Raw genomic sequence first — 24528 nt, forward strand, 5'->3', positions numbered from 1 at the left:
GGAGGAATTGTGCTCATTCTTTGGTGTCGATTTGGAGTTGTGCCCTATTGTTGGTGTCAGTGGGAGGAACTTTGCCCCATCATTGGTGTCATTTTGTCCAATTATTGGTGTCATTGAGAGGAATTGTGCCCTTTGTTGATGCCCAGATAAAAGCAAGCAAAGGACTGTATCTGGTTCCCAGCCCGCAGTTTGTTGACCACTGCCCTAGATGCTCAGACTGTGTATTGGATGCCCTAGATGAGTGAGGGTGAACCTTGGCACCCCAGATGTTTTGGAACTGCATTTGCCATGTCTCCTCTGTGAGTAGGTGCAGGGATCTGTTGGTTTCACAAAACGCTGAAGGCAAAACTGTCCCTTGTGAACACAGAAGGTTACAGAAGTCTTTGCAACCGACCAGTGGAGGGTTTTTGCAGAAGGTGGCAAAATGGAGTTCCATGTTGCAGCTGCAAAGCTGGGTGCGAGGGCCTCATGACGAGACCTGGTGGGTCGGCTTTGGTCTGCGGCCTTGTGTTTGACATATGTGCTATAGAGGGATGTGCTTTTGTTCAGATTTCATGTCTGAGGTTTACAACCACTTTAAATCAGGTTATGCTTTGCAAACCATGGTGAATAGGGATGAGCTTTGAGTGCTCAGATAAGGGCTAATATGCAAGTTATTGTCCTAAAAAGTGTTTGGGGACCTGGGTCCTGCCCCAGGTGACATGTATCGATGCAAAAAAAAAAAAAAGTTTTAAAAACTGAAGTTTTTTCGGGAGCAGTAAATTTAATAATGCTTAAAGTGAAACAATAAAAGTAAAATATTCCTTTAAATTTCGTACCTGGGGGGGGGGGGTGTATAGTATGCCTGTTAAATAGCGCATGTTTCCCGTGCTTAGAACTGTCTCTGCACAAAGTGTCATTTCTGAAGGGAAAAAAAAAAAGTAATTTAAAAATAACTCGCGGCTATAATGAATTGTCGGCTCCCGGCAATTCAGAGAAAATTCATTCGTGTAAAAAAAAAAAAAGCGTGGGGTCACCCCAAATTCAATTACCAGGCCCTTCAGGTCTGGTATGGATATTAAGGCCCACAACCCTGGTCGGTGGTTGTGGGGGTCTGCGGGCGGGGGCTTATCAGAATCTGGAAGACCCCTTTAACAAAAGGGACCCCCAAATTCGGGCCCCCCCCCTCTATGTGAATTGGTAATGGGATACATTGTACCTCTACCAATTCACTAAGGAAGTGTAAATAATAGTAAAAAAACACACACCGTGGAAAAAGTCCTTTATTAAAAAAAAAATACAACAGACCCCCCACAACCACCGGCCAGGGTTGTGGGGATGAGGCCCTCGTCCCCATCAACATGGGGACATCCTCCCCATGTTGAGGGCATGTGGCCTGGTACGGTTCAGGAGGGGGGGGGCGCTTTCATCTCCCCCCCCCCCTTTTTTCTGCGGCCGGCAAGGTTGCGTGCTCAGATAAGGGGTCTGGTGTGGATTTTTGGGGGAACTCCACACCTTTTATTTTTTGACAGCGGGGTTCCCCTTAATATCCATACCAGACCTGAAGGGTCTGGTAATTGAATTTGGGGGGACCCCCACGCTTTTTTTTTTTTTTAATGAATTTTCTCTGAATTGCCGGCGATCTGCCGAGCTGGTTCCAGCTATCGTGGAAGTTCCAGCGCAGGCGCAATCTGATGTGCCGAGATGGTTCCGGCTAACGGGAAAGTTCCTTCAAGGACTGCGCAGGCGCAAACTTGCTGACGGAAATCTCCGAAACTCGGCCGGCATCCAGGGCGACGTGGATTTCGAGGTAAGTGGCCTCACGTGCTCGCTCTGCTCGCTCGGCCTCCTGGCTCTTTTTTTTAACATCCTTCAATCCACGGTGATGTTAAAGAATGAGCCTGGATGCCGGGCGAGGTTCGGAGATTTCTGTCGGCAAGTTTGCGCCTGCGCAGTCATTGAAGGAACTTCCCTGTTAGGGGAACATTAAGGACAAGTCACCGGGAGCCGACAATTCATTATAGCTGCGAGTGAAAATTTTTAAATGACTTTTTTCCCTTCAGAAATTACACTTTGCGCAGAAACAGTTCTAAGCACCGGAAACGTGCGCTATTTCACAGGCATAATTTATACCCCCCCAGGTACAAAATTTAAAGGAATATTTCACTTTTATTGTTTCACTTTAGGCATTCTTAAATTCACTGCTCCTGAAAAAAACGTCTGTTTTTAAAACTTTTTTTTGCCTTGATACATGTCCCTTGGGGCAAGACCCAGGTCCCCAAACACTTTTTATGACAATAACTTGCATATTAGCCTTTAAAATTGGCACTTTAGATTTCAAACGTTCGAGTCCCATAGACTTTAACGGGGTTCTAAAGTTCACACAAACTTTTGGTCTGTTTGCAGGTTCTGGTGCGAACCGAACGGGGGTGTGTTCGACCCATCTCTAATGGTGAATAAGCTTGTTTGTGTAAATCTGTCACACATGAGTAGTGATCGTTCATTACACAGCGATAACCCAACACTGCTGAACACACGCAAAATGGTTGTGCAGTTGTTTGATCTTTGAATTGTTCCTTTCTGAATCTTTGATATTTAGAATACAATTATAATACATGGAAATAAGTATTTGGCATATGTAGGATGTGTTTTGTCTAAAACGATCATGTTGGTGATTGTCAGTTTTTTTTTTTTTTTTTTTTATCACAGGATGAATTCTGTGCACTAACCTCTGGACAAATTGTCTGATTGCCCTTAGGGCTGCTTGTCTTGTTGTGTAAAGGGTTTCTGGTTATGCTGCAGAGAGGTCACGAGTTCTACTGATCTGATAGGCTGTTCTCTCAATGTACATCAGGAGGAGGATCTGTGTTGTAGGGCAGACTAAAACTGATCAGTGTTTTTAGAGCAGATTAAAACTAGGTAGTAATTGCTATTACTTATTTAAAGTGGTTGTAAACCCCACTTTCTGACTTTTTTACCTACAGGTAAGCCTATAATAAGGCTTACCTGTAGGTATAAAGAATATCTCCTAACCTGTACGGTTTAGGAGATATTCCCCTCGCAATGCTCCGCTGTTGCAGCGGCGCATGCGCAGTGGGGATCCTCGGCTGAAGGGCCGGCCCTTGCCGGAATGAAATCTTCCGCGCGCGAGTGACGTCATCGCCGCTCCAGCCAATCACAGCGCTGGAGCGCCGACACCCGGAAGACGCGCCGAGTCAAGATGACATCTCGCTCGCCGTGGACCAGGTAAGTTCTCTTCTCCTCGTTCCGAGGTAAGTATTTCATAATGAGCTAGTATGCGGTGCATACTAGCTCATTATGGCTTTTGCCTTGCAGGTGTAAAAAAAAAAAAAAAAAAAAAATGTATATGCGGGCTGTTCCCCCTGTCAGAACACAACAGCTCAGCGTGGGAAATCACTGTACTATTGTCAGATCGTTAGTACACAGAGGCTGACAGTTTTTTTTTTTTTTGCTCAATTCGCTGGGTTGAATGGGGAAAAAAACTCAGTGGGGTTGATTTACTAAAATTGAAGAGTGCAAAATCTGGTGCAGCTCCACATGGAGACTAATCAGCTTCCATGTTTGTTTGTTTTGTTTTGTTTTTTTGTCAACATCATTGAACAACATAAAGTTGGCTAAAGATTGGCTACCATGCAATGGTGCACCAGATTTTGCACTCTCCACTTTTAGTAAATCAACCCCAATGCGTACCAGGCTTTAGACAGGAAGTGTCCAGTTCCAGGTGAAAAATAAAGGGAAAAAATAAATAAAAACAGAAAATCTAATACATTTTTGAGAAAAGATTTAGGGCTGGCCATACATAGCGAATTTCTCTTGTAGGAAAGAGATTGGCTTGATTCCCATATCAACACATACAGTGTTGATGTGGGAATAACTCCTGCTGGGCCATTGTCTTCTTCTGGTGCGGGTAGCCAGAAGAGAAAACGGTGATTATTGCTAGTGGCCATAGCAGCCGCTAGCGATAATCGCAAGAGAATGCGGCAGACTGGTTGTACCCAAGTTGATTGATCAATCAACGTAGTAAATTCAGCCTGCCCTTTAACGGTTAACTCTCGGCCGGTTCCTTTGGAGTGAGATTTGTTGATGTCACTATTGTACTACAGCAGGGTTTGACAAATGTGCTTGAAATCTAGGAGCCAGCTAAAAAAGTTAGGAGCCAGAAAACGTGCCCTGTCCCGTCGAGCTCGCTCACAGAAGCGAACGCATACATGAGTAGTGCCCGCATATGTAAACGGTATTCAACTGTGCAACTCAAAACATGCAACCTGTAGAATTTTTTTTTTTTTTTTTTAAAACGTCGCCTAGGGAGATTTTTAAGGGTAAAAGTTTGTCGCCATTCCACGAGCGGACGCAATTTTGAAGCGAGACATGTTGGGTATAAATTTACTCGGTGTAACATTATCTTTCACAATATAAAAAAATTAGGCTAACTTTTTACTGTTGTCTTGTTTTTTTTTTTTTTTTTATTCGAAAAATGTATTTTTTCCCCAAAGAAAGTGCGCTTGTAAGACCGCTGCGCAAATACGGTGTGACAATGTATTGCAACGACTGCCATTTTGTTTTCTAGGGTGTTGGACTAAAAAATATATATGTTTGGGGGCTCCAATTAGAGGGAAGGAGATGGCAGTGAAAACACAGGAGAAGCTCCATTTGGATTGCTGGTTTACTTGTCATGCCAACGGCCACCACAAGATGGCGCCAGATCACAGAAGGAAGCTTAGGCCTGCAGAAGGCTGTAAAGCCGCGGCCTCAATTACCGGCCGGCGCGGCCCGATGGGGTATCCTGTGTCTCCAAGCACCGCCACGCGATCGCTTCGGACTGCGCCGGCCGGTAATTGAGGCCGCCGCCTTCTGCATGCCTAAGCTTCCCACGGGCACCAGGTCGCTAATTTTAGTTGCAATTGTGCCCGGGCGCCCGGATTTTGTCGAGCCCTGTACTACAGTACTTGCTGACACATGGAAAACAAACCCATTGTCTTAACCTATACGGCTGTTTTCAAGCAGACACAGGGCTGAACAAGGCATGGCAAGTCAGTAAAGGAGAAAGATTGGCTGCAGTGATGCCACAATCAATTACTGACAAGTAGTCATTACCCTTTCTTCTTCTCTTTTTTTTTTTTTTTTTGGTGTGGGTCACAGCTTTTTAAACTGGTGGACATTCCTTGATAATTGGCAGGAGAAATTGGTGGTTTGGTCTCTTATGATTCAATCTTTTCTCCCTGCAAACTAGATGCTCAAAAATATTTAGCCTTTTTTTGCTTGTGTGTTTGTGTTTAGGAGTGTTAGCGTTTTTAAAAAGAAGCGGGCAGCTGCCGCCATCCTTGAAGCAGAACTTCACCAAAAGGGGTCCAAATTCAGCCCAAATTTCAGGCTGATATCAGACTTGAAACCGTGAATGGAGACGCTCTGGACCCCTGCTGTGAGCCGCTGCGTGTTCCAGTGTGAACCCAGCCTTAATGAGCGCTTAATAAATAGCATTTTTTTTTTAAACAATTGCTTGTCAATCTGCTTTAAGTGAGCTGTACTTCTATTCCTCTAAAAAACGGGAGCCATAAACATGTTTTCTTTCTTTGGCAGAGTCTAGCCCAGCTAGAGATCCTGTGCAAACAGCTCTATGAGACCACAGACACCAGCACGCGGCTACAGGCCGAGAAGGCCCTGGTGGAGTTTACCAACAGCCCAGAGTGTTTGAGCAAGTGTCAGCTGCTGCTGGAGAGGGGAAGTGTAAGTATGGAAAAACTTCAGGTGAAATATGCATTATGGGGGGGAGACAAGGCATACACATCATTACAATAATGACTTTCACTTTTTGACATTCATCATTTGTCTGGTATGGATCTAGAATTCTTTCTAGTGTCTGTCTGGTATAATTAGCATTTTACTAGAATAGTCATTAGGTTGTTAGGATAAGCCACATTTATTTTGTATTTTTTAGCACAGTCCAGGACAGTACCGCCAACAGAAGTCCTTGTTTTTCCTGCTTGTTAAAGCGGGGGTTCACCCAAATTTTTTTTTTTTAACATTGTCAGAATGACAATCTGCTTTTTTTTTTTTTTCTCTGTACATACCGTATTTTCACTGCCGCTTCCGGGTATGTCTTCCGCGGGGCTGGGCGTTCCTAATTGATTGACAGGCTTCCGACCGTCGCATACTGCATGTCACGAGTTGCCGAAAGAAGCCGAACGTCGGTGCGCAGGCGCCGTATAGAGGCGACTCTCAGTCTGGCTTCTTTCGGTAACTCGTGACGCGCTGTATGCGACGGTCGGAAGCCTGTCAATCAATTAGGAACGCCCAGTCCCGCAGAAGACATACCCGGAAGCGGCGGTGAAAATACGGTATGTACAGGGATAAAATAAAAAAAAAAACAGCCGATTGTCATTCTGACAACTCGGCTGAATGTAATGTTAAATTTTTTTTTTTTTTTTTGGTGAACCTTCGCTTTAAGCAGAAATGTAAACATTGCTCTGATTAATAGGGGTTGTACAGGTTGGTAAGCTGCAGTGGTTATAGAATAGAAAAATTTGTCAATCTGCAACAAATGCACTCAGCATTAAGACTACTTTCACACTGGGGCATTGGGGGGCTTCAGCGGTAAAGCGCCTTTTAACCCCTGCTAGCGTCCGAAAAAGGGGCTAAAATCACCCGCAAAGCGGTGCTACCCATTGATTTCAATGGGCAAGGGAGCTTTAGGAACGGTGTATACACCGATCCTATAGCGCTGCAATAATGCGGCTTGCAGAACTTTTTTTTTACGGTCCTGCCAGCGCACCTCTCCGGTGTGAAAGCCCTTGGGCTTTCACATTGGCGTGACAGGAGAGGCTCTTTACAGGTGCTATGCAGGCTCTATTTTTAGCGCTATAGCGCCTGTAAAGCACCTCAGTGTGAAAGCAGCCTAAAGTAGGCTGAATGTGTCACCCCACCCCCCCTCCCATTTTTCTTTTTGCTAATTTACTCTAACCCTGCCACTCTCCTCATCTCTAACATTGAAGGCTGGCTCACACCAGATGCAATCCAGTGCGTGTGTGTTTTTTTTATTTTTTTATTATTAATTATTATTATTGTTATTATTTTTTATTAATTTTATTCTGTATCAAAAATGTGGACAATAGATTATGTGGGCCCCCCCCCCCCCCCCAGCTTTGACTGAGGTATAGTTGTTGCTCGCCTCTTCAGAAGACCTGAATTATGGAGGGGGGGGGGGGGGAGGCTCCTTTTACACTGAAAAGAAAAAAAGTTCTAGGAATCTGGGGTTACATTAAAGTACAACACATCTGGTCACAGATTGATTGGCTGGGATGCTGTACTCTGGATAATGAATAAATCAAATTCCGCAGTGGCTGATTTCTCAGGTCTGAAGCACAGAAATGTGGAGCAATGCCATCATTACCAGAAACTGTTTTTCTTTCCTTTCTCTTTTGTATGATGAATCTTGACTGGTTTGTAGGGTGGGAGAGCTGTGTCGTCAAACCTGTCATAAGAAGTGAAGACTTTTATTTAACACAGTGAACCAATGGCGGAATTTTCCTTTTAGACATGGCATAAAAATATGACCAAAAGAACCACAAATTATAATTCCAAATTTAAAGCCGTAGTAAACTGCTAGAAAAATATCAATCACTGGGCTACCTTGCAGGGTTAAACTATGAAGTGCTTGCCTGTACACTGAGCCCTCCAGAGCAGTACTGCTCTCTGGCTCTATCTTCACCTGACCAGACTCTGACTATATAAATGGCCAGGGCCGCAGTGACATCGCTCCTGTGCATGCGCACGGTTGACCCCTTGGCTCCAGCATGGAGCTCTAAAAGTCCGGCACGGTATGCAGTTGCTTCAGAGCACCTGCGCCGGGGTCGTCACCAGCTACGTTTTGTGTCAATATCTACTAAACCGTGCAAGTTTAGTAGATATTCGCTGTACCCACAGGTAAGCTATGTATGTTATAAAAACATGCTGTCCTGCACGTGTAGCAGTTGGAGGGTTGAGACAAACCATTTACCACTGATGGGTGCTGTTATTCGACTTTTTCTTTTCCTGTAAAACCTTTATCACAAAAGGAACAAAACTGTTTGCTGTAACCAATTGTAAAGTGCCAACTGGAGTCCAGCTACAATTTTGTTAGTGTATTTAAATCTGCTAGTACATGTAACACACCTCTCCCCCCAGACTGACAATGCTGCTTTCCGATGGTGCCCATGTGCTACTTCAAGTGGTTGTAAACCCTCAAAATTTTTCACCTTAAAGCAGAATTCCGGCAAAAAAAAAAAAGTCATCGGCTACAAATACTCCAGCTGCTGACTTTTAATATTTGGACACTTGCCTGTCCAAGGCGCCCGCGATGTCCTCGGGTGCAGGCGACAGCTTCACAGCCTGGTTCACTACTGCACATGCGTGAGTTGGGCTGCGCGTCCTCACTGCTCCCTGCTGTCTTCTGGGACCTGTGTGTCTCCCAGAAGACAGAGCGGGGGGGCGGACGAAGGAGAGGCTGGACATGGCGTAGATCTGTGGCGATCTATGAGCGGAAGTCTGAGCCAATGCTTGGATTATACAGGGGGTGGTTCCAAGTCCCGCTGTCTTTATCGATTGACACAGAAGCTGGACTCCGGAGTGTGCCTGCACGGGTGCATAGAAGTAAATCAACAGAATGGCTTAAACAGAAGAAAATACACCTTCTGGAATGGCCCAGTCAGAGTCCTGACCTCAACCCGATTGAGATGGTGTGGCATGACCTCAAGAAAGCGATTCACACCAGACATCACAAGAATATTGCTGAACTGAAACAATTCTGTAAAGAGGAATGGTCAAGAATTACTCCTGACCGTTGTGCAATGTCTGATCTGCAACTACAGGAAACGTTTGGTTGAAGTTATTGCTGCCAAAGGAGGTTCAACCAGTTATTAAATCCAAGGGTTCACATACTTTTTCCACCTGCACTGTGAATGTTTACATTGTGTGTTCAATAAAAACATGGTAACATTTAATTCTTTGTGTGTTATTAGTTTAAGCAGACTGTGATTGTGTATTGTTGTGACTTAGATGAAGATCAGATCACATTTTTTGACCAATTTGTGCAGAAATCCATATCATTCCAAAGGGGTTCACATACTTTTTATTGCAACTGTATATTACATTTTTGGGTTTAATACAGCTATTAAAGGATGTTCTAATAATTCTACATTTTATTCAACTGAAAAAACAAAGTTTGGGCTGGAGTTGGGTTTTGAAGTTGCTGAACTAAATTTGTCCTGCATGTCGTCGTCTTTTCCTAAATCGGCATTGTACATTCTTGCAGAGATATGCTGAAGTCTCCTAGGTACCAGCTGATGTATAAAGGTTGTATCTGTACTCTGCTGAGAATGGGTCAGTGAGGTCACTAAAGGCACCCTGTGCTGTACTTTACATTGTAGTCTTGTGTCAGTCTTCTGATCATTGTAACTTGGCACCCTTTACAAATGAATAATTCTGTACAGGAAGAGAATCAAGGAACTATTTGATATGATATGAGAGAAAGTCTAACAATAGGAGACTGATCTCGAGCACATCAGAGTGGTCACATAACTTATTGGGGTCCCAGGAACAATAACTGTTTGTGTCCAGCATATGTCACTACAAGATCTATATTGTAACTGATATTCTGTCATTAAAACCTGAAAAAAAGGAAGGTTTCACTGCTAAAGGGATGCATTTTCTGCAGTAGTCTGCTTCTAATTAATCTGTGTTGGCTGCAAATTGAGGTATAATCTCTTCTGCCTTTATTTCTTATTGCCATGTTATCTCGCATACTGGCAGTCCAGTTTTTTTTTTTTTATTATTATTATTATGGCCCATGTGAGTAATGTTAAGCTGGCCATAGATGATTCAACTCTCAGCTGGTTCAGCAGGTACCAGCCAAGATTCAAATCGTCTATGGGCAGGCTGATTGTATCCAAGCCGATTAATCCATCGACTGGGGTACAACCAGCATGTCAGAGTTTTACATGCGATTATATCCTCTAGCAATAATCGCTGTGTTCTCCCAGCAGGGATGGCTCCCTGTGCCCCCCCCTGCTAGGAAGAACACAATGGCTCAGGCGTTGTTGATAGGGGGGGGGGGGGAATCAAGTGATTTTCTTTCCTGCAACCTAAGGGGCCCGGAGCAACGTCGATATCCCTTCCGTTTCTCGGCCGATTTAATGAAGGAGAGATGTGGTGTCTTATTGAACCCAAATCTCCCCATAAAGAGGACCTGTGTGGTTGTCAGAAGATATGGGACCGCAATAAAACATGTAAATTATTTTCTTTTTGAAAGGAACCGTGTGGAATTATTTTTCTTATATATATATTTTATATATATATATATATATATATATATATATATATATATATATATATATATATATATATTTATAAAACCACTAAACCCCCCCCCCCGCCATGCAGTGGCAAACACATACGTAGGTCATATCCACAATGATGTTCGCACCACACATGTGAGGTAGCGCCTCGAACGTTCTAGCAAGAGCAATATTTTTAGCACTAGACCTCCTACGTAACTCTAAACTGGTAACCTCTAAATGTAACTGGTAACCTCTAAAACACACTGTTCAAATATCGTGTGACAAAAAAAAAAAATGCAACAACCGCCATTTAATTTTCTGGGGTCTCTGCCAAAAAAAATGGATAATATTTGGGGGGTTCTTGGTAATGCTCTAGCGGAAAATACAGAAACCTTTGATCTTTCTGTCTGGCAGATTCTGTAGATTGAATAGAAGAGTGCTTTACCAATTTTGTGGTCTATGGAATTTGCGTTGTATCAACTTGGGAGCTAGTGCAATTGCTAGCATTATTTTAATGTTTAATTAAAAAAAAATGCAGATTTTTACTTGCGGATAAGTGGCGTTACTGCTTGTTTACTTTATATCTACATTTGAAGTGTCACTGTTTGCATTGTTTTTAGGAACGCACTGTATAAGTTAACATTTCTATTTTCTTTCTTTCCAGTCTTCATATTCTCAGCTTCTTGCTGCCACATGTCTTACCAAACTAGTGTCCCGGAGCAGCAATCCCCTCCCGCTGGAGCAGAGGATCGACATACGTGAGTATACACCATATGCTTTCAGTCAGTGTGCTGGGACTGTGATGTGGCTCAAAGTGTTAAACTTGACAAACTCATGAACAGCACAAATACATTGAATGATTTCTAATCTATGAAGGATCTAGGGACTTCCTTTTGGTCATTTTAGGCGGTATTATAATGCAGGGATGAAATAATTTTTTTATTGGCTGAAGAAGCGCTCTTGTTAAAGCAAATAGATTTTCTATAATTTCTAATGTTCTGTGTGTGTGTGTGTGTGTGTGTGTGTGTCTGTCTCTAAATATGGCCTTTTTATTAACCGATTTGCCTATATTTGACTGAAACCTTTCATGAAAGAAACTTGTAGGCTGCTATTATACTCTTTCTTTAAATGCTAGTTCCTGGCTGTCATAACCCTTTGCTGGCAATACTTTGCGCTACTGACCCAGAATAAATATAGGTTTATTCGGGTTCTCATTCCTGTCCCATGAGGAACATTCGCACACAAGCTCTTTAGGCCAGTCCAGGGTAACCTCTCCCACTACCAGTATGTCACAGGTTTTTTGGCAATGTCTTCTCTACAACTCTGTGTTAAGACTAACTTCGTTTTTTTTGCTAGAATATCTTTTTTTTTTTTTTTTTTTTTTTTTTTCCAGTTAAAGCGAAGCTCTGGGCTCATTCAGAGAAAAAAAATCAGCAGCTACAAATGTTGTAGCTCAGGGGTGCCCAACCAGTGGCCTGCGGAACCCTCTGATGTGGCCCGCGGCCTCCTGCTCTGAGATTGTGGATCCCAGCTCAGATTGCTGGTCGCTGACCCCCCCCCCATCCCAGAGCATCAGTTTTGTGAATGAAGCCAGTGGTAGAGGAAGCAAGCAGCTGTATAAGTCGATGCTTCCTGTATAGAGCTGGCTCCTGTCATAGGTGGAGTGATATCAAATGCACTCTGTCTGGGACAGCAACAGCTGGTGATACCTGAATGGAAGACTGTTATTAAAGGCAAGCTTATTACTAAAATCAATGTATACAGTGCCTTGCGAAAGTATTCGGCCCTCTTGAACTTTCCGACCTTTTGCCACATTTCACTTCAAACATAAAGATAAAAATAACTTTTTTTTTTTTTTTTTTTTTTTGAAGAATCAACAAGTGGGACACAATCATGAAGTGGAACGAAATTTATTGGATATTTCAAACTTTTTTAACAAATAAAAAACTGAAAAATTGGGCGTGCAAAATTATTCAGCCCCTTTACTTTCAGTGCAGTAAACTCTCTCCAGAAGTTCAGTGAGGATCTCTGAATGATCCAATGTTGATCTAAATGACTAATGATGATAAATAGAATCCACCTGTGTGTAATCAAATCTCCGTATAAATGCGCCTGCACTGTGATAGTCTCAGAGGTCCGTTTAAAGCGCAGAGAGCATCATGAAGAACAAGGAACACACCAGGCAGGTCCGAGATACTGTTGTGGAGAAGTTTAAAGCCGGATTTGGATACAAAAAGATTTTCCAAGCTTTAAACATCCCAAGGAGCACTGTGCAAGCCATAATATTGAAATGGAAGGAGTATCAGACCACTGCAAATCTACGAAGACCTGGCCGTCCCTCTGAACTTTCAGCTCATACAAGGAGAAGACTGATCAGAGATGCAGCCAAGAGGCCCATGATCACTCTGAGATCTACAGCTGAGGTGGGAGACTCTGTCTATAGGACAACAATCGGTCGTATACTGCACAAATCTGGCATTTATGGAAGAGTGGCAAGAAGAAAGCCATTATTTAAAGATATCCATAAAAAGTGTCATTTAAAGTTTGCCACAAGCCACCTGGGAGACACACCAAACATGTGGAAGAAGGTGCTCTGGTCAGATGAAACCAAAATCGAACTTTTTGGCAACAATGCAAAACGTTATGTTTGGCGTAAAAGCAACACAGCTCATCACCCTGAACATGCCATCCCCACTGTCAAACATGGTGGTGGCAGCATCATGGTTTGGGCCTGCTTTTCTTCAGCAGGGACAGGGAAGATGGTTAAAATTGATGGGAAGATGGATGGAGCCAAATACAGGACCATTCTGGAAGAAAACCTGATGGAGTCTGCAAAAGACCTGAGACTGGGACGGAGATTTGTCTTCCAACAAGACAATGATCCAAAACATAAAGCAAAATCTACAATGGAATGGTTCACAAATAAACATATCCAGGTGTTAGAATGGCCAAGACCAGACCTGAATCCAATCGAGAATCTGTGGAAAGAACTGAAAACTGCTGTTCACAAACGCTTTCCATCCAACCTCACTGAGCTTGAGCTGTTTTGCAAGGAGGTTTTGTCGATGTGCAAAACTGATAGAGACATACCCCAAGCGACTTACAGCTGTAATCGCAGCAAAAGGTGGCGCTACAAAGTATTAACTAAAGGGGGCTGAATAATTTTGCACGCCCAATTTTTCAGTTTTTTATTTGTTAAAGTTTGAAATATCCAATAAATTTTGTTCTTCTTCATGATTGTGTCCCACTTGTTGATTCTTCAAAAAAAAAAAAATAGTTTTATATCTTTGTTTGAAGCCTGAAATGTGGCAAAAAGTCGCAAAGTTCAAGGGGGCCGAATACTTTCGCAAGGCACTGTATATGAGCATATCTGTTCTGCAGTGTTTACTGGGCTGCTTTCAAACTGATACAAATGCAGAGCAGTGTACCTGTGCGTTACCTTCATTGAATCATAGAGTTCTATTATTACCTGCGGATTTGGTGTGCTTTCAGACATTGCACCACACTTGCAGGATGTTTGTTCCTGCTTTTCGCTTACAGTAACTTTAGTCACCCCCAGACTAGGACTGGTTCACATTGCTGCAACCCTAAAGTGCAATTTGCTTGCAACTTTAGTTTGACTTGAAGTTTTGCAACATTGACAAATCATAACAATTCAAAGTGTGACACACATTATTGAACTTCCAAAAACCCTTTGCAGCCAAAATTGCAAAAATTAGACAACGAAACAACTTCCTTGCGACGTTTGATTTTTTTAACATTGCCGTCTATGGCAGTTGTGTTGCAAAGAAAACCCAGAAAAGTAGTGCAGGAACTGTGTGTGTGTGTGTGTGTGTGTGTGTGTGTGTGTGTGTGTGTGTTTGTTTTTGTTTTGTTTTTTTGCATCTTGCAAATGTCGTATGAGAAGTTGCAACAGCGTGAACCAGGACTAACTGTCTGGGTTTCTTGTGGGTGCAACCGGGAATATTTTATCTGGTGATCTTAGTCTGTTTCATTTTCGTCCTTGCCTCTATCGGGTGTGGCTGGGTCCTCTCCTTTCTCAGCTGAGGTCTTCGCCCCAGTCATGTGAGATTTTATCACTCAAACTCTGAGTAGCTCCAGTCATTGACTGATGAACTTGTAACCCTTGAGAGATAGCAATTTACTGATGATATCCCCAAACCAAAGGAGAGCATTTTGTCTCTTAATGCAGTGTTTGACAAATTTGCTTGGAATCTAAGAGCCAGCTAAAAAAGTTGGGAGCCAAAAAACTCGCCCCGTCCCGATGAGCTTGCGCGCAGAAGCGAACACATACGTGAGCAGCGCCTGCATATGTAAACGGTATTCAAACCACACATGTGAGGTATCGCCGCGATCGTTAGCACAAGAGCAATAATTCTAGCCCTAGACCTCCTCTGTAACTCAAAACATGCAACCTGTAGATTTTTTTTTTTTTTTTAAACGTCACCTATGGAGATTTTAAAGGGTAAAAGTTTGTTGGCATTCCACGAGCGTACGCAATTTTGAAGCGTGACTTGTTGGGTATCAATTTACTCGGCGTAACATTATCTTTCACAATATTAAAAAAAAATTGGGATAACTTTACTGTTTTTTTATTTTTTAATTTAAAAAAGTGTACATTTTTCCCAAAAAAGTGTGCTTGTAAGACCGCTGCGCAAATACGGCGTGACAAAGTATTGCAACTATCGCCATTTTATTCTCTAGGGTGTTAGGATAAAAAATATATATAATGTTTGGGGGTTCTAATTAGAGGGAAGGAGATGGCAGTGAAAAATTACATTTAAGAATTGCTGTTTAACTTTTAATGCCAACGGCCACCACCAGATGGCACCAGCTGACAGAAGGAAGAGCTTGGGACTTCACAAAGCCGTGGCCTCAATTACCGGCCGTCACGGGCCCGCCGCGATCGCGCGGCGGGGAAGCACAGACGCAGGGTCCTGTGCCTCTGTGCGCCCCCCTCCGCGCGATCGCGGCGGCCGGTAATTGAGGCCGCGGCCTCAATTACCGGCGGGCGCAAGGTCACAATTTCTTGTCGCAATTGCGACCTGGCGCCCAGATATTGTCGACCCCTGTCTTAATGCACTGTGCCTCGCTGTAAGAGCCGGTTCACACGAGTGATTTTGGATCCAAATTCTAGTCTCCCCCCGACATGAGAAAATCAATGTAAGTGAATGAGAGCGGTCTTAATGTTCCGACTTCAGAAAAGGTTCCTGTACTACTTCAATCTGACTTCTAGGCAAATTGTACCCATTGATTTCAATGGAAGTTGCCTCCAAAGTCAGATCACTGTCTTAACTGAAGCAACAATACAGGAAGAGAAAATGGTTTTCTCAGGCAAACCCCTCCCACCCACAGAGCTGATTATTCTTTGAGGCTGGATTCACACTTGTGCTGAGCGAATCTTGAGGGGGAACTTCACACCAAATTTTAAATAAAAAAACATCGTGGGTTCCCCCTCCAAGAACATACCAGGCCCTTAGGTCTGGTATGGATTTTAACCACTTGACAACTGGGCACTTAAACCCCCTTTAATAACCAGACCAATTTTCACCTTTCAGTGCTCTCACATTTTGAATGACAATTACTCAGTCATACAACATTGTACCCATATGACATTTTGGTCCTTTATTTTGTCACACAAAAAAAACTTTCTTTTGGTGGTATTTAATCACAGTTGGGTTTTCTATTTTTTGCGCTATAAGAGAAAAAAGACTAAAAATTCAGTAAAAAAGTGAAAACTTTTTTTTTGTTTCTGTTATAAAATTTAGCAAATTAGTATTTTTTCTTTATGAATTTTGGCCAAAATTTATACTGCTACATATCTTTGGTAAAAATAAGTACAAATTGGTGCATATTATTTGGTCTTTGTGAAAGTTGGAGTCCACAAGCTATGGTGCCAATATCTGAAAATTGATCACACCTGAAGGTACTGATCACATTTCTTGAGACCCTAACATGCCAGAAAAGTACAAATACCCCCCAAATGACCCCTTTTTGGAAAGAAGACATTCCAAGGTATTTAGAAAGAGGCATTGTGAGTTTTTTGAAGTTGTAATTTTTTTTCCCACAATTCTTTGCAAAATCAAGATTTTTTTTTTTTTACACAGTTATCATATTAACAGGTTATTTCTCACACACAGCATATGCATACCACAAATTACACCCCAAAACACATTCTGCTATTCCTCCCGAGTATGGCGATACCACGTGTGAGACTTTTACACACCGTGGCCACATAGAGAGACCCAACATGCAGGGAGCACCTTCAGGGGTTCTGGAGCACCCAAGCCAATTCTGACATTTCTCTCCTACATGGAAAAATCATCATTTATTTGCTAGAAAATTACATAGAACCCCAAAACATTATATATGTTTTTTTTTTTTTAGAAAAGACCTTGGAGAATACAATGGTGGTCGTTGCAACTTTTTATCTCGCACTGTATTTGCGCAGCAATCTTTCTAATGCGTTTTTTACGGGGGAAAAAAGTTTTGTGCTTGGGGGGGGGGGGGGGGGGGGGAACAAAACGGTAAAGTTAGCCCAATGTTTTTGCATAATGTGAAACATGAAGTTACGCTGAGTAAATAGAAACACCACATGTCACCCTTCAAAATTGCATGCGCTCATGGAATGGCGCAAAACTTCGCTACTTAAAAATCCCCATAGGCGACGCTTTAAATATTTTTACTGGTTGCATGTTTTTAGTTACAGAGGAGGTCTAGGGCCAAAATTATTGCTCTCGCTCTAACGTTCGCAGCGATACCTCACATGTGTGGTTTGAACACCGTTTTCATATCTGGCTGGGACTTACGTATGCGTTCGCTTCTGCATGCGAGCACACGGGGACAGGGGCGCTTTAAAAAAATAAACATTTTATTGTTTATTTTAGTTTGACACACTCACTTTTATTCCTATTACAAGGAATGTAAACATCCATTTTATTGGGAATATGGCATGACGGGTCCTCTTTACAGTGAGATTTGAGGGGGTCAATAACACCCTACATCTCACCTCTAGGCTGGGAAGCCTGAAATAAATTTAAAAAAAAACTATCCTGGCTTCGATCGTAGCGGTGAGTTGCTGGACGCACCAGAGGACGGCGGGAGGGGGGGGCGTCCCCTCTCGCCTTCCATAAGAACGATCAAGCGGCGGAACAGCCGCTATGATTGTTCTTATGGTGTAGGGAATCGCCGGCTGAAAAAGCCGATATCTGAATGACTAGTTGCAGGCATCATTCAGATATCCCTGCACAAAGTCAAGGACGTCATATGATGGCCGGCAGGTAGGAAGTGGGTATTGCGGGGCATTGCAGAGTACTGCACAGTATGGGCAGGGTATTGCAGAGTACTGCACAGTATGGGCAGGGTATTGCAGAGTACTGCACAGTATGGGCAGGGTATTGCAGAGTACTGCACAGTATGGGCAGGGTATTGCAGAGTACTGGGGCAGGGATGGCTGATCATGGATGGCTGGATCTGTGACTGCAGTTGTGACAGATCCAGCTCACACTGCTGCAGCCTCTGCTTTTCTCTCACACTGTACCGATCGGTACAGAGAGGGGAGGGAGGAACGGGCGTCATCACATGATGCCGGTTTGTTTACAAGTGATCGCTCCGTTATTGGCTGGAGCGATCACGGACACTCCCAGAGTTAAGCACCCGCCCTGTAGCCGTACTTTGGCTATGGGCCGGTTGCCAAGTGGTTAAAGGGAACCCCCTATGCCGAAAAAAAACAGCGTGGGGGTGTTCCCCCAAAATCCGTACCAGACTCTTATCCGAGCACGCAGCCCGGCCAGTCAGGAAAGGGGGTGGGGACGAGCGAGCGCCCCCCCCCCCCCCGAACCATACCAGGCCGCGTGCCCTCAACATGTTGAGTAGGTGCTTTAAAGCAGGGAGGGCCCTGCGGCCCCCCCACTCCAAAGCACCTTGTCCCCATGTTGATGAGGACAAGGGCCTCTTCCTGACAACCCTGGCGGTTGGTTGTTGGGTCTGTGGGCAGGGGGGCTTATCGGAATCCGGGAGCCTCCTTTAATAAGGGGCCCCCAGATGCCGGCCCCCCCACCCCATGTGAAAGAGTATGGGGTAGATCAAAAAAAGTGGCAAGAAAATAACACACTAGACAGGTTTTTTAAAGTAATTTATTAGGCAGCTTCGGGGGTCTTCTTCCGACTTCGGGGGGCTTCTTCCGACTTCTCCGCTCTCTCCAGCATCTTCTGCCGGGCTCCTTCGCTATCATGTTCCAGATCTTTTTACTAGTGGCGGCCCGATCTTCTGCGGCGTCTTCTCTTCAGATGTTGACTCGACCATCTCTCCCGCTTATATGCCGTGTGCGCGGTGCGCAACGTTTTTATATAGGCATGGGGCGTGGTCACTGGGTGATGTCACCCGGTGACCCTGCCCCTTATGACGTCACAGTCCCATTCTGCCCCGGGACTGTGACTTCATATGGGGCGGGGTCACATCACCCGGTGATCACGCCCCATGCCTATATAAATCGTTGCGCACACGGCATTACAGCGGGAGAGATCGTCGAGTGAACATCGGAAGAAGATGACACAAGACTAGGCTGCCGCTAGTAAAAGAGCTGGAAGAAGATGGCGGAGGAGCCCGGCAGAAGGCACCGGAGAGGCAGAGAAGTCGAAAGACCCCCGGAGCTGCCTAATAAATTACTTTAAAAATCGGCAGCGCCGCTGGGTGCCCCAAAGCACCTACCCCCCCCCACCATGTTGAGGGCATGCGGCCTGGTACGGTTCAGGGAGGGGGGGGCGCTTGCTCCCACCCCCTTTTTCTGACCGGCTGGGCTGCGTGCTCGGATAAGAGTCTGGTGTGGATTTTAAAAGAAACCCCCCCCCCCACGCCGAAAAAACTGCGTGGGGGGTTCCTTTTAAAATCCACACCAGACCTAAGGGCCTGGTATGCTCTTGGAGGTGGAACCCATGCCCTTTTTTTATTTAAAATTTGGCATGGAGTTCCCCCTCATGATAAGCCACTGGCAAAGTCCCCTGTCCTGGAGGCGACTTCAAGTCGTGTTGCAAGTCGCGCTGTGGTTCACACTCGAGTCGTGTCAAAGTCGCGCACAAAGTCATGTTGCCACTGTGTGAACCGGCTTGAAAGCCATCAGCCTGTTGCTTCTACCAGTGCCATTTCCAGTCTTGAAAAGTTTTAAAACCTTTTTCTGTTGCACCTGATTTTCCCACATTTTTTTATTCTTTATGGGAGTTGGAAATATCCTCTCCATGTGTTTGCTCCCCTCTGAAAGATTTACCAGCCTTCGAGTTTTGTGCAGAATTTTTATTTATTTTTCTTACTGTGGATTTGGCAGTGTCCCACCTCAATGGGGCGCTTACACTTGCAGTAGCTAAGTCTTTACTTTACAACTAACATGTGATTGGAAGCCTTTTCTAAAGCTGTGTTCTTGCTGAAAAGTCCTGCTATTCATCAGATACTGGTTGGCTTGCTTCTCAAGCCATGTCTGACTGAACAAAATCCCCTTAGGAGAAATGTAACTGTTCCTAAAGTTATTTCCCCCTGCATAGATCAGATGCCTTGTCAACCATGTATAGTCTAGGCAAAACAATTGGCAGGCAGACTTCCTCAGCTGGCAGCCCAAGACCTATACATTTTTTGTTGGGTAGATCCCATTACCAGAAAGGTGAACCGCAACCTTGATAGTAGCTTATAGATTGAGCTCCTAATTCTGTCTGTTCCTTCTTTTCAGGAAATTATGTGCTTAACTACCTGGCTACACGCCCCAAACTTGCTTCGTTTGTCACGCAAGCGCTAATCCAGCTATATGCTCGCATCACCAAACTTGGCTGGTTTGACTGTCAGAAGGACGAGTATGTGTTCCGTAGCGTCATTGTGGATGTCACACGTTTTCTACAGGTGAGTTTGTACTTGGTAAATTATATAGCTTAAAGGGTAACTCCACTTTCATAGTGCATACAATTGCGACTCAAGTCATGTTTCAATTGAGTGTTATTAAAAATGATCTTTCTTTTTCAATCTGCACGCTGTCATTTTCTGTAAAATGCAATATGGCTACCTCAAGGCGTTCTGAACCCAGATGGTGTACAGAGCGCCTTCTGATGTCATTCCCTGCTTGTTTGATTACTGATTTTTCCCAGAAGTCTGCACTAAGATACAAGTCAAATTTTTGGCATCCCCTGTAACAAAAATGTAATTTTTGGCGTGATGCTTCCAAATGGAAATCGCATCTGAAGGGATTCAGGACTTGCCATTCTCCTCAGAGCCCTGCATGTGCAGCAGCTGATTAATAATTTTAAAACCACTTCCATACAGATGCAGGGGACGTGTATCAATGAAATGCGCTCTTGTTCCCCCCCCTCTTTTCCTGCCGGGTTGCGTGCTCAGATAAGGGTCTGGTATGGATTTTTGAGGGGAACCCCACGCCATTTAAAAAAATAAAGGCACAGGGTTCCCCCCTTATATTGTGCATTTTTTGGTTCGGGGTTCCCCTTAATATTCATACCAGACCCAAAGGGCCTGGTGGTGGACTAAGGGGGGGAACCCATGCTGTCTCTTTATTTTTATTTTTTTCAATTACTTTTATTTATTTATTTCCTTTTTAGAAATGTCAATTTGTCCAGGGACATTTCTAAGTACGGGAAACATTTGTAACTTTACAGACTATAGACACCCCCTAGGTATGACATTTTAAAGGAATATTTCACTTTTATTATTTTCATTTTAAGCATTATTAAAATCACTGCTCCCGAAAAAACGGGCGTGTGTGTGTTTTTTTTTTTTTTTTTTTTTTTGCATTGATGCATGTCCCCAGGGGCAGGACCTAGGTCCCCAAACACTTTTTATGACAATAACTTGCATATTAACCTTTAAAATTGGCACTGTATATTTCTCCTATAGACTTTTAAAGGGCGTCCCGCGGCTTTTCGAATTTGCCGCGAACACCCCACACTGTTGGGCGAACAGCCAATGTTCAAATCAAACTCATGTTCGACTCTAACAAAGTTTGTCCCTACTTTTCAGTAAGCCAACATTTCTGTATTAAAAATCCTTTATTTTTATTTTTTATCGGTCTTATGTAATCTAATTTTCTCTAATCGTCTTCCAGGGCAGCACTAGTTTGCCCGGATGCTGCCCTGGAAGACTTCTTAGAAAAAGAGTTACCAGGTACCTAACTCTATCTTCTGAGATACTGAATTTGGGATTTTCACTTGCTGTAAGCCATAATCATCACAATTAAAAGAAGAAATATATCTGTGTGATGGATCTTCATAATATGAGTTTCACTTTTTGAAATTGATTACTGAAATACATTTTTGGATATTAAACTTTGGAGATGCACCTGTACACATTTTGTGAAAATGATTTTTTATTTTTTAACCATTGTTTACTCGCTTGCTGTTCCATATTAGAATTGTAGTATTTCATATATGAATTTTTAAATGCTCAGTCTAGTGGCCATCTTTATATCAGGAAATGTCATTTTATTTACTGCAATTACTACTCATACAAAGTAGAAAGCGGAGCCTGCTTGTGTAAGGTGTAGATATTGTACAGTCTAAATACTGTAAATCCTATGCAGTCTTTGGATAATTTTACCATAGACGGATGGCAGCAAGAGGCCAAGTTACTTGTGTCTTCTTTAGATTTATCCAAACTGTTTGTTAGGGTCCATCTAAACAATCCATTTTGTATCTTATCAAGCAGACCCTTAAAGGGGTTGTAAAGGTACAATTTCTTTTTCTTCCTAAATAGCTTCCTTTACCTCAGTGCAGTCCTCCTTCACTTACCTCATCCTTCCATTTTGCTTTTTAATGTCTGTCTTCTGAGAAATCCTCACTTCCTGTTATGCAAGGCTTTTCCCCTGGTGTGGAGTGTCGTGCTCGCCCCCTCCCTTGGACTACAGGCGAGTCAGGACACCCACTAACACGCGGCTCCTTTCTCTATCTGCAACGTAGAGAGCGTCCTGACTCTCCTGTAGCCCAAGGGAGGGGGAGAGCACGACACTCCACACCAGGGAGAAAGCCTCACATTACTATGTGGAGTTACAGACAGAAGAACAGGAAGTGAGGATTTCTCAGAAGAAATAAAGACATTTAAAAGCAAAATGGAAGGATGAGATAAGTGAAGGGGGACTGCACCGAGGTAAAGGAAGCTATTTAGGAAAAAAAATGTACATTTACAACCCCTTTAAGCCTCGTACACATGAGAATATCTGACGACTTTTTTTTTTTTTTTTTTTGTCTGATCGTGTTTACTAGGCATTACACTACATTGTACAATCTCTCTTTTGCTGTATAGACAACAATCACATTTTAACATGCATGGCCAGCTTAACTTTTTTATGACCAGAGTACATTAATGCCTGGGTGCCAAGATCAAATTCAGCAGCGTTGGTTGACTTGACAATACCTCCATGATTGTTTTCCTACTGAAATCATTTTCTTCTTGCATGATCATGTAAGGGGGCCCGTTCACGCTGCCCCAGCAGCTGCCGCGCACACTAAACCGCAGTAGTTTAGTGTTCAGCAGCTGTCCATTCTTGCTGCAGTGAGCCAGCCGTAAGGGCCATTGTGATGTGTGTTTCAGCTCATCATTTTTTTTTTCCTCCACTTTATTTGCAGTGCACTGCTCCTCTATACCGTGACATGTGATTCTGTTCTGTACACTGCGATAAAATGAAGCACGTCTGCATTTTAATACGGATCACTGCAGCACAGCTCCAAGGCTGGATTGCAGTGTGAATAGGACACATAGAAAACAATTGTTTTCAGTGTGTCCTAGCGGTGACTGGCATACTTCCAGTGTGGGAAAACTGCTAGTTACTGCGTTATATGTGAACTGGACCTAAGGCTTTTACTTGATACAATATTTTAATACCATGCACAGATTATTTTTTTTTTTTTAATTCTAGGGCGACAATTTGGTTGAGAAATGTAATGCATATTTGAGTCACTGCACCTAGAAAAGGGTTTTTTTTCTATGTGCACAGTGAATGTACACAGGAATACAGAGCAGCTGTCAGTGACAGGCTTAGCTGTTTGTAAACAAAGCCATGTGATCACCATTTTATGGCTTGCATGATGATTAGGAACAATGCTGATTGGTGGTTGGCTAACCTTCCCTCTGCATAACCCAAAGGAATGGTTAAGTCTGCTCGGTGGCATAACCTGCACATTATGGCACACTTGCCTCTCAGCATGCTGGCTCTGTGTTAACCACAAAGTTCACCAAATTGGGCAATTTTTCACAGTGGGGCCTTGTCTCCATTTTAATCTTCAGTTTGCGGTGCAAAGGGGTTAAAGCCGACTGTCAGAACATGGAGCATACATGTTGGAAAATCTGTGAGATTTTTCTATTGAGACTTAATTGAATATACACTGTTGTCCAGTGGCAGTGTACGTCAGATCAAAGAATCACCTGGCCTTTCCTGAATGATCAAATTCTCTTCTATAGTGTGATACCCGACGACATAAAGCAAGCTTCTGTGCAATTGCTGATCAGTGAGCACTTATTAGTAAAACAGCTGTACAACAAATCTACTATCTGACAGACATTCTTTGTGGCCCTGTAATGCTTCATTTTCTTGTTTACCATAATGACTGTAATGCATTCTAGTGTAGGACCACTGGACCAGATTATTTCCTCTAATCTCTTCTAATCCTCCCCACAGCTCTGTATTGTCAGTGCTGTCAGGTTCTCTTTTGTTTGTCTGCACTCACCCTGTTATATGAAACCTCAGATCCGCCATATTCTTTTTTTTCTGTCTCAATTTAATAAAAGAAAACTCTATTTAGCTACAATAAGTTGCTATGTACAGTGCCTTCAAAAAGTATTCATGCCCCTTGAAATTTTCCACATTTTGTCATGTTACAACCAAAAACTTTAATGGATTTTATGTAATGGACCAACACAAAGTGGCACCTAATTGTGAAGTAGAGGGAAAATGATAACTGGTTTTTAACATGTTTTACAAATATCTGAAAATATGCCATGCATTTGTATTCAGACCCCCTGAGTAGAACCACCTCTTGCTGCAACTACAGCTGCCAGTCTTTTTGATGTCTCTACCAGCTTTGCACATCTACAGAGTGCCATGTTTGCCCATTCTTCTTTGGAAATTAGCGCAAGCTCTGTCAGATTGGATGGAGAGCGTATCTGAACAGCAATTTTTAAGTCTTGCCACAGATTATCATTCGAATCTAGGTCTGGACTATGACTGGACCATTCTAGC

General features: G+C 43.3%; 1 protein-coding gene across 2 annotated transcripts in view; it reads left to right on the forward strand.

The window, feature by feature from the left end:
* XPO7 (exportin 7) overlaps positions 1-24528 on the forward strand; it is an 81220-nt gene that overhangs the window by 19902 nt on the left and 36790 nt on the right. For both annotated transcript variants that reach the window (XM_040346135.1, XM_040346136.1), the window contains exons 2-4: positions 5578-5724; positions 10975-11068; positions 20026-20192. In XM_040346135.1, coding sequence (XP_040202069.1) covers positions 5578-5724; positions 10975-11068; positions 20026-20192 — 408 coding nt within the window. The remainder of the gene's footprint in view (positions 1-5577; positions 5725-10974; positions 11069-20025; positions 20193-24528) is intronic.

The sequence above is a fragment of the Rana temporaria genome, chromosome 3 (assembly GCF_905171775.1).
Source record: "Rana temporaria chromosome 3, aRanTem1.1, whole genome shotgun sequence".
Lineage (NCBI taxonomy): Eukaryota > Metazoa > Chordata > Amphibia > Anura > Ranidae > Rana > Rana temporaria.